This window comes from Neophocaena asiaeorientalis, unplaced genomic scaffold, assembly GCF_003031525.2.
Source record: "Neophocaena asiaeorientalis asiaeorientalis breed wild unplaced genomic scaffold, Neophocaena_asiaeorientalis_V1.1 scaffold240, whole genome shotgun sequence".
Classification (NCBI taxonomy): domain Eukaryota; kingdom Metazoa; phylum Chordata; class Mammalia; order Artiodactyla; family Phocoenidae; genus Neophocaena; species Neophocaena asiaeorientalis.
This window is the reverse complement of record NW_020185331.1, coordinates 2,857,963-2,868,760: the sequence shown is the minus strand read 5'-3', so window position 1 is coordinate 2,868,760 and position 10,798 is coordinate 2,857,963. Positions and strand designations below refer to the sequence as shown.

Sequence of the window (10,798 nt, the reverse complement as noted above, 5' to 3'; positions counted from 1 at the left end):
ATCGACTGCGTCAAGGTGAGACCTGGCCCTGCTCCGAACTTCACCTGGGGCTGACCCGACCCCTGGGTCATGCCCGGAGCCAGGATCCCAGCCGAGAGCCGGAGCCGACCAAAGTCCCTTTCTGGCTCCTGCCACCACAATTTGAAGCACACACCTATGCAAGAAAGGTCCCGGCCGGGAACTGATCCCAGTCAGAAGCCAGGACCAATTTCTCACCGTCAGTGAGATCTAAATTGGGACTCTGGAAAGAAAATCTTTCAGCCGGAACCCTGGATCCCAACTGGGACTAAATAGGAATAGGGTGGGATGGGAAGGGAACAGGTAAGTGCTACTAACTTGATTAAGATAAAGCTTACTGAACATCCTCAATAGGATCTTAATGGCTAGAGATGTCCTCTGGCCAGTGCTTTCACAAGCTCCTTGCTGTGTTTTCCCTTAAAAGTGATGGGGCAGGAACCAGAATCTGGGATCTCTCAGCTAGAGGAAGTATTTACTTATTAAATCTTAACCCATGAGTGATTGGAAATCATTGTGCAGTCAGAATTCAGAGTTCCTGACTGGAAATAATATGGGAAAGACCATGTTCAGGAAAAAGTTTCGGTTTCTCTGTGCAGCAAGCGTGATACTCCACCTATTTCCTGAACATGAAAATTGAGCTGGGATTGGGATTGTGTATATGCAGGGAGCACATCAGCCCTCCAAGGAGAGATGGACCTCATAGTGTATTTCTTTAGCCACTTGAAGTTGACAAAAAGGGAAAAGTTGTCTAGAAGGGAAGCATGACAATACTGGAAAGTAGATGTTACTGTGAAGAAAATAAAATGGGATCAACAAGAGGGCATGATTCGTGTGAAAGTAAAACTAATTTCAGCCACACCAAGCAGGCTGATGAGTGGGTACAAGAAGTCATGTTTCTGAAGAAAGCTGGGTGACGAGGGGAACACATTGTTCTTTACAGTTCTTATTCTTGTGCATTAGCAAAGGAACAACCAAGGAGACTGTTGAAATAAATATAATGACAGACTGGTTCCTCCTTTACATGTTAAGGGTAATATAGTTAAACAATATCCTCACAGCTCTTGGATGTATGCTTTCTTCTCAAATTAGGAAAAAGTTACATATTCAGGAGGAGAATATCTACTTGGAAGATGCAAAGTCTTTCTTTTCTGCTCCCTGGTTCCAGTACCGTTTCATGTTTTCATTAGTAAGGTGGATGAGGAAATGGAGAAAGTGCTCCTTAAGCTTTGTGAATGACACCGAGTTGGTAGGAGTATCCTAGCACATTGCAAGGTAACTCCTACCAAGGTTCATACCCTTGAAACTGTGGTAAATGCACTTGGCTAAAATGGATATTAGAATTTTATTTTATTTTTTTAAGATTTTTTTTTTGATGTAGACCGTTTTTAAATTCCTTACTGAATTTGTTACAATATCGCACCTGTTTTATGTTTTGGTTTTTTGGCCCCGAGGCATGTGGGATCTTAGCTCGCCGACCAGGGATTGAACCTGCACCCCCTGCATTGGAAGGCCAAGTCTTAACCACTGGACCGCCAGGGAAGTCCCTAGAATTTTAAATACGCATGTCAATTGTGAGGAATAGAAATAAATAGTAAAAATCCATGAGAGAGAAGTAAGAGGATGGCTAATGCTCTAACAATATTGAAATGTCATACATATAAGTACAAATAAAAAAGATTCAGACATGGATGTAACAGAGTCTAGGTTGAATGACTGAGTCGTTAATGCTGTATATCCAAAAGTTAACATGATCTAACTGCAAAGTAACCTCACTATACTTGGACTGTGAGTAAAGTCCAAGATAGTCTAGGGTGCTGTCTTTCAGGATGGGTATCAAATGAAAACTAGATCAAGGAGAGTAATGAAAATTATTGAATGGCTTGAAAAGTACAATGTAATAATGTGACTGACTTAGAAATATTACCTCAGAAATATTACCTCAGCTTATCAATTTAAATGTTGTCCCACTACCTTAGGAGACTATCTCCTTACTCCATATATTTACATAATGCTAATGTTGTTGTGAACATTTTATAACTTACTCTGTTAGAAATGCCTCTAGAATACTTGGCTACATATCCTTAAATGGGGCAAGTGTTTGTCCTGTGACAAGACAGAGTTGATGTTTTAGCAGTTGAGACCATTCAGAATCAAATATGGCAGTTCAGGTGGGAGATCAAAATGGGTAATGATGATTGGGGTCAAAGATAAGGTAGGACTGGAAAAAGCAAGGAGACTGATTTACTCCTGAGGTTGATAAACCCACTGAGGGAACATTTTGGAAAGAGGAGTTCCAGAAATGTTTTGCATAACTGCAGCAGCATTGCTGGAATAAGTCGCTTGTAGCCTTCCAAGATAACTGTTTTGAAGAACAGTTCTTATTCATTTGCATAAGCTTTGGAATTTTTGTTTTTAAAAGATTACTAATACAACATTACAGTCATGCCTCAAAGCACTACATTAAAGAAATAATTATTTCATCTGGAGGAAAAAATGCTCAGGAATCTTCAAAAACACAAAAGCGTGTTTTAGAAGAATCATTTTCATTTGCCATTAATGCTGGGATTTAAATGATTAGAGGGAAAAAGTAGGTGAGCCTATCAAGATTTAGTGTCAGTAAACACTGTTTACAGTAGACACTGTGTGCAGGCATGAAAGTAAAATTCAAATTTCTTCATTCAGAAAGGGCTTTGCAGTTCACTTGTCCTTGCGTAGCTGTTCTTCCTCTTCCACCATAAATAGGTGGTGGAGAGGAAGAGCAGCCCAACATACCCTAAGACTAGAGGCAGGTATCTGTGTTGGAGCCTAAAGGTCAACCACAGTGTTTGCAAGTGAAAGCTGATAGTGACTCTTGGCATGCAAGCCTGTGCACCCCCAAACCGCTTATCAGGGTCAAGTCGACTTAAAATATCCTTGGGAAGGACCATGGGAAGTCAGCATAGCCTTGCTAGGCTATAGTTAGTCAACCAGTGATTTTCATGGTCATAATAGGGAGGTTTGGGAGCCCAAGTGAATCCCAGTATTCCTTTTCTGGGCTTCAGAGACAAGCACCAGACTATCTAAAGGGATAGGTTCTACAGCGTAAAGCAGTCAAAACTCTTCACAAAATCATCTGGCTAAGCACCTGTCACCAAGGTGCTGCTTTTTGGCTTTGTAGTCGTGAAGCAAATAATCTACTTATATAATAAGTTAAGGAGGGAAAGAACAAAGGGAAGTAAATCTTTTCCAAACTCCAGATGTAAATGGTTATCTATATACATTCACCAGTGGACAGCTGGGAAATGGAAACATTGGCTTATCTGATTTTCTTATATCTAATAATGAGTATTCAGTAAATGGCAATTGCTCATGTTTGTCAAGCACTATGTGATGTGCCTTAACATTTACTGATTTAATCACTGGAACAACTTCATGAAGTAGATACCATTTTCATTATTTTATAGATGAAGAAAACAGGCAAGTAACTTGCGCAAGGTCACATAGTTAGTGGCAGAGTCATGATTTAAACCCAGTCTGACTCCCAAGCCTTCCATACAGGCTCCCAAAAGCAGATTTCCAGAACCAAGCACGGCACAGAATTTCACAATTGTGCTCCTTCCTAAACATGACCTTTAGATGAACAGCTGGACATATAAATCATAGACACAGAGGAACTTTAAAATGAAAACAAAAAATACAAAATCAATCCTGATTTGTTAGTGGTTAAAGACCAGTTAGTTGCCCATGCATATTTGCAAAATGACTTATACACGAGACAACACTGCCGTGATCTGTAAATTCTGAGATATGAACTAATATTTCTCAGAAACATAGTTGAATACAATAAAAAGCCTTATATTTCTAGCACCACATAAATTAGCAATGGCTTTTACTTGCCTTAACTCTGAATCTCCACAACAGCACTCTGAGTCAGCCATTCTTAGTCTCATGTTACAGATGACATTGCTAAAGCTCAGAGGTTAAGTGACATACCCAAGACCACATAGCTAGCAAATCTGGGTCTCCCACTCAGCCTTTCTGACTCAAATGTGACTTGTCTTACCAAACTACTTACCTGTTTGGCTTTTTTTTTTTTTTTTTTGCGGTACACGGGCCTCTCACTATTGTGGCCTCTCCCGTTGCAGAGCACAGGCTCCGGACGCACAGGCTCAGCGGCCATGGCTCACGGGCCCAGCCGCTCTGCGGCATGTAGGATCTTCCCAGACCGGGGCACGAACCCGCGTCCCCTGCATCGGCAGGCGGACTCTCAACCACTGCGCCACCAGGGAAGCCCCGTTTGGCTTTTCTTCAAAGTTGGGCAGTGGTTTTTTTTTATGTTGAAGACTATTCACTAATTCTTACTTAGAGATTTCATCTTTAAGAGGTTTTCATCTTTCTGTGAGAGAGATTTATTGGCCCACAAATTTGGGGAGCCATATTTGTATATTTGGTGTGGCTTATGCCTGGGTCCTCTCCATGAGGGTGTATTTTCATTGAGTTAGAATTGTGAGTTAGATTTAGACGTGTGTGTAAAATTTTCATTGTAACTTACACACAGTCCAGGTTTCTCTTGTGGGTAAACGGTTCCAGGACTCTGAGGCCAGACCTTTAAGACTAGTTACCCAAATATGCTATTGACTCCAGCAGAACAGTGCATTTTCTAAACATTCCCCCAATACAAGATTAGTTAGTTGTTTTTTTAAAAATTCAATTATTTATTTTTGGCTGTGTTGGGTCTTCATTGCTGTGCGCGGGCTTTCTCTAGTTGCGGTGAGCAGGGGCTACTCTTCATTGTGGTGTGCAGGCTTCTCATTGCGGTGGCTTCTCGTTGCAGAGCACGGGCTCTAGGTGTGCGGGCTTCAGTAGCTGTGGCACATGGGCTCTAGAGCGCAGGCTCAGTAGTTGTGGTGCACGGGCTTAGTTGCTCCACAGCATGTGGGATCTTCCCGGACCAGGGCTCGAACCCGCGTCTCCTGATTGGCAGGCAGATTCTTAACCACTGCACTACCAGGGAAGTCCCTTTTTTTTTTTAATTGAGAAGTAGAAAAGAATGTGTCACATTGTGATAAATGATATTGTATATTTCTGATTGAACTTCAGTAATCTTTTAGGCTACCAGTTCTTTGTTGGTAGCAGGAAGGAGAAAATAACTAGAGGAATGTGGATTGCTTGCAGCTAACCAGGATTTGTTAATCTGGTTAGTTCGTTTTTTCCCATGCTTTGGAGAAAAGGCATTACTCTTGGATTTCAGATGGCCAACAGGAAGGTTCAAGCTTTTAAATCCAGATTGAATCAGTGACAGGAATGAAGTAGGAATTTAAACTGTACTTGGGCGTTAGTTGCCCCTGTTGGCTCACTAATGGCCTTTTTGAACTGGTGCAGAGCTAAGCTAAGATTCATTCATTCATTCATTCATTCATTCAACAAACAAATCTTGAGTGCCTACTGTGGTCCAGGCACTGGACATTGATTTTTTTTTTTTAGTATTTAATCAATTAATTAATTAATTATTTTGGCTGCATCGGGTCTTAGTTGTGGCACATGGGATCTTTTTGTTGCAGCACAACTCTTTGTTGCCATGCGCAGGCTTCTCTCTAGTTGTGGCGTGCGGGTTTTCTCTCTCTAGTTGTGGTGCGCGGGCTCCAGGGCACGTGGGCTCTATAGTTGTGGTGCGCGGGGTCCAGAGCACATGGGCTCTTTAGTTTGTGGCACACGGGTGCTCTAGTTGAGGCGCGTGGGCTCAGTTGCCCTGCGGCATGTGGGATCTTAGTTCCTTGACCAGGGATCAAACCTGCATCCCCTGCATTGGAAGGCGGATTCTTTACCACTGGACCACCAGGGAAGTCCCTGGACATTGATTTTATACTATCTGGTAGTCTCCATGCCACCCTAACCTTGAAATAGATCAACAGACAAGAGATCTGCATTGGAGACTCATCCTTCAGAGAAGGTCTGTGATTTGGGAAGTATTTCAAGTGAGATTAATTTCCCAAATTTCAGTATCTACCATATACATTCATTCCAGTCACTGAATCCTCTAGAGATTCCAAGGGTTATGTTTCACTGAGACTAATTTTATTCATTGATGCCAGTTTGGGGATTCAGTCAGTTTAGATGAGAAATCTGGAATCTCCCTCAGTTTTAGAGAATAGATTGGTTTCCACCTTCATAGTTTGAGGGTAAACTTTCTTTTCCAGGAAATTAGAGCAGCATCTATTAGGAATACTACTTCTGCCAAAATTTTAACTTACAGGCCCAGCTGCCAATGCCAAATAGTCTGAAGAAGCCAGATTATCATCAAGGTTATATCGAAGGATTAGCTGTCATCTCATTAGTCAGTGTAGTATGTGGCCAGGAAGCAGGCCCAGGATCAGTCTTCAGAAATAATAAAGTATGTTGTAGACAGTAAATAGTTGACTTTAGAATCCACTTGTAAAGAACTCTTAGCCTGAGTTTATTAAGACACAAAAGCAACTTCTCCTGAAACACAGGCTTAATATTTGTTGCTGGGTTCAAGAACGCTTACCAAGGGGCGATTTTTTGAGGGAACATAATGGTGTTCCACTCGTAGGGTCATAGGTGACCAGAAAAAGAAAGGTCCAGCCGAGGCTTGGAAAGACTGCACATAGATTTGGAAGGCAGTAAAACTGGATGCCAGGTATCACTTCTACCTATTGGCGTGATTTCACGTAGGTCTGCCCAGTGCTCAAGCCTGAGTATTGAGATTGGGTGCGCAGTCAGCATCACTGACATTGCACTTCTCCCTTCTGTACTTTCAGACTCGGATGCAGAGCCTACAGCCTGATCCAGCTGCCCGCTATCGCAACGTGTTGGAGGCCCTCTGGAGGATTATAAGAACGGAGGGGCTGTGGAGGCCCATGCGAGGCCTGAACGTCACAGCAACTGGCGCAGGGCCCGCCCACGCGCTCTATTTTGCCTGCTATGAAAAGTTAAAAAAGACACTGAGTGATGTAATCCACCCTGGGGGCAATAGCCATATTGCCAATGGTATTGAGCCTTCCTGTGCTGGTTCTCCCACTTTCCCAACTCTTTGGGCTTTGCTGTTGTCAGTGCTTTCCAGTCTCAGCATGATTTGAAGCTGAAGCTTTGGGCTGGAGTAGGCCAGATTATAGGGGAGGGACTTCCAAACCTGATGTTCTCAGACAGTGGGCTGCGTCAACCCCACCTCTTCTTTGGGGCATCTCAACAAAGGGTTACAATATCCTCCCTTAAGTACCAGCTTGACCCTTTCCTCTCATTCTCTCCCTGGTATCAGCTTCTGATGCCCTGGTAATGTGGAGACACACACTGAACTGCCCCCGTTGTGTATTTCTTGGTAGTTGGGTGGTATCCTGCTCCTCGGGGCAGGGTTGGAGGTAACCCAGCCACCCAAGGAAGACATCAGTGGAGCTTCAGCTCTTCGCCTCACCTTTTCAGGATCCCAGCTGCCCACAGGCAGTTTGTATCATGGAGGACATGACAAGCCCTCAACAAGTGAATGGTGCTGGGGCCGGGGGGCTTCTGTACAAAGAAACCAGAGGGTTGGAGGTTGTGTGGAAGTAATGGAAGGGATGGCAGCCTGGAAAAAACCAAAGTGAAAGTGGAGAGGAGAGGGTGAGGGATACGGTAGTTCAGGACCTGAGGGAAAGGTCTAGACGGACAGATGTTAGGATTTGGAGACTGAGGTTGGGCAGCATACGGCAGCAGGATAGAAGGTGAGATTCTGTGGTGGAGATCTAACCACCTGCCCCTCGTGCTCTCCCGCCACTGGAAGCAGGCGATGTGCTGGCATCCCTTGGCCACAGTGTACCTGCTTCCTGTCTGGAGCATGAACTGCATTTATTCTCAGAGCCATCTTTGTTGAAAAAAGTCTGAGCTGTTTCTCAGACTCTTCCTGGCCTTCCTGTCGTAGCTGTGGAAGGTAGATTGATGGCGTTACTAAGTTAGAGGGAACAAGTATCTTCATTTCTCTGAACAGGCATTTAGAAGCAGTGGGTTCCATCTTTTAAACTGGCTCTTAACATTCCCTCTCCCTGCTGTGGTTTATCACAGCTACGCCCCTTCACTCTGGGTCCTCCATGAGTCAGTCACCCTTTCCTGGCCTTACATGTGGCAGTTGTTTTTTCCTTTGCAGGAGCGGCCGGGTGTGTGGCAACATTACTTCATGATGCAGCCATGAATCCAGCAGAAGGTAATGATTCCTCACCCTTTCCCTCTATGGGCAGCTGCACTACATCTCTGGGCTTTTTCTTTATTTTTGGTTTGCAGGAGAAAGCCAGGGAGCACCCCATCAGTTTTGGTGGGAAATCCTGGCGTGTTACATTGTCTTACCACTAGAGGGCACTCCCTCCATGTTGTCCGTGCTTAGGAGGATTCCCTTAGACAGGAAGCATATTCAGTGAGATTTATTCACCTGGGGTTTCCCTGGAAAAAGGTATGGCTCTGTGTGGCCTATTCCTGGGCCTTCCTGGAAGTCCGCTTTATAGTGGATTTGATGTAAAAAATTTAGCAGATTATTTTACTTTTCTTCAAAAAGGTGAAGATGGATTCTGACATTTGAAAATACTGCCTATCTTGTTGGAATGAAGAATGGTTGAGATAGGAATGAAAGGTACATTGGTAGAGCTCAGTCCCTGCCAGATTATTATTATTACTGCTGCTTGGATCTTGGCTTTTCAGTTGGAGAATGAGGTACCCAAACAAATATGAAAGGATAGCACAGTTGCCAGGTTCCTTAAAGTTCCAGTTCTTTACCTGTCTGGGCAAGGCCATGGCAAGGAAAGAGCCAAAGCTAAACTGAAGATTATACCTGAGCTTATACATGTATCTACTTGAGGGGGTAGGAGATGTCTGGAAACTAAAGCCGTACGCTTCTTGACTAAGAATTTTGTTTTTGGTAGCCCTTCTCCTCTTCCTGTGGAAGGATGAGATCCTCATGTTGTAAGAGTTCAGTGTTCTGTGTACCTGAGGACTGGGATTGTTAGGGCTATGTGTTCATTATTATGTTCACTGCCACTGAATCACTTCTTGTCTTAAGAGTTACAAAAGGGTACGATGGTAACAATAATAGGTAGGTACTTATTTCAAGGAAACCCTCTGGAGTCTAAACTGTAGATATATCCTATATGTTAATTGGCTGGTATTAAAGAAATCCTACTAGAATTCGGTCCATTATTTTTTAGCCCTTTATCACCCTCTCCTATCCCCTCCTCTCAAAAAAGGGAAACCTTCACTAATCAGACTGACAATTCACTCATACTTTTTTCTCTCTCCAATCCATTGGCTGATCTACTGACTTGGGACTCCGAATCTGGACACTCCTGCTCACCGGTTGATTGCTGTCACCGTTCCCTTCTTCTCATTGATGGCACCGCCAGTGGTGAAGCAGAGGATGCAAATGTACAACTCACCATACCACCGGGTGACAGACTGTGTACGGGCAGTGTGGCAAAATGAAGGGGCCGGGGCCTTTTACCGCAGCTACACCACGCAGCTAACCATGAACGTTCCCTTCCAAGCCATTCATTTCATGACCTATGAATTCCTGCAGGAGCACTTTAACCCCCAGAGACGGTACAACCCCAGCTCCCATGTCCTCTCCGGAGCCTGTGCAGGAGCTGTAGCTGCCGCTGCCACAACCCCACTGGACGTTTGCAAAACACTGCTCAACACCCAGGAATCCCTGGCTTTGAACTCAAACATTACAGGACACATCACAGGCATGGCTAGTGCCTTCAGGACGGTGTATCAAGTCGGCGGGGTGACTGCCTACTTCCGAGGGGTGCAGGCGAGAGTAATTTACCAGATCCCCTCCACAGCCATCGCATGGTCTGTGTATGAGTTCTTCAAATACCTAATCACTAAACGGCAAGAAGAGTGGAGGGCAGCCAAGTGAAGCGGCACTCAGTGGAGCCAGGGTTCGGCCAGCACTGCTGCTCTGCCCACTCCAGCCATGTTCTCTGTCTCCCGGCACACTCCAGCCTCGAGCGGGGTGGGAAGGAAGGCAGAGGGCTCTCTCCCCCAGGCTCTTGGTGTTTTGGCTGACACCAGTTCCTGCCGCCCTCCGTCGTCGTCGCCGCCTTTCCTTCCGGGCCCTAAGCAAGTGCAGCAAGTCACAGCACAGCATCTCTGACACTCTCTCCTTCCTGGGCCTCGTGACCTGCTCTAGACTGTTACAGAGGGATAAGCAGCTCATTCCCCTGGTTCCTAATAAAAGCCTTTAAATTAAACGGTTTCATTGGGTTTGTCTTGCCAAAGGGGAAGTGAAATGCTGTCAACTGTTCTTGACTAAGCGTAAATCAAGGGGCCCACGGGGAAGGTTTATTGCGTATGTCTGTAGTTTTTGTTTCTGCTGTTTTCATGGTGATTTAAGACTTTGGGGCCCTACTCCCCCTTATTTAGTAATAGGCTCCAAGGAGTCTCCCTGATGGCAGGAACGATGGACCTTTGGCAGATCCCAGCTAAACAGGTGCTCTTGACCCCCACTTTTGCCTTTTCCCTAGGGCAGTGGCGTGGCACAGAAGAGGGAGATCTCTCTGCTCTAATTCTCAGCTCTGCCTGCAGCAGTAAAACTTCCCACATGGCACTTGGTTTTCTAATGCAGTTGTAAAGCTAAGATTAGCGCAGCTGCAAGTCCTGACGATGCTGTGGTAAATAATAACAGTGCCTCTCATTTTATTTTAAGGCTTTTACAAAGTACTTTCATATACGTGATCTCCTTTGGTTCTCACAAAATCCGAAGTAGGCAGTGCAGGTGTCATCTCTATTTTACAGGTAAGGAAAGCTCAGAGAGGCCGTGACT

The 10,798-nt window shown here is 44.6% G+C and overlaps 1 protein-coding gene across 2 annotated transcripts; it reads left to right on the top strand.

The window, feature by feature from the left end:
• SLC25A28 (solute carrier family 25 member 28) lies at nucleotides 1–10,226 on the top strand. Of its 2 annotated transcripts, none has more exons than XM_024735010.1 (4): nucleotides 1–15; nucleotides 6,777–7,005; nucleotides 8,132–8,188; nucleotides 9,375–10,226. In XM_024735010.1, exons 2-4 carry the CDS (start codon nucleotides 6,783–6,785, stop codon nucleotides 9,890–9,892), a joined length of 798 nt encoding a protein of 265 aa, XP_024590778.1. In that variant the 5' UTR covers nucleotides 1–15; nucleotides 6,777–6,782; the 3' UTR covers nucleotides 9,893–10,226. The 2 variants fall into 2 exon arrangements, with proteins under 2 accessions (XP_024590778.1, XP_024590777.1); XM_024735009.1 differs by lacking the exon at nucleotides 1–15 and adding an exon at nucleotides 292–321.
• Nucleotides 10,227–10,798: the final 572 nt, after the last annotated feature.

Coding starts and splice junctions, on each gene's coding strand:
- SLC25A28 (XM_024735009.1), top strand. Junction 7,006..8,131: donor CAATAGCCATATTGCCAATG/GTATTGAGCCTT, acceptor TTTCCTTTGCAG/GAGCGGCCGGGTGTGTGGCA. Junction 8,189..9,374: donor AGCCATGAATCCAGCAGAAG/GTAATGATTCCT, acceptor TGGCACCGCCAG/TGGTGAAGCAGAGGATGCAA.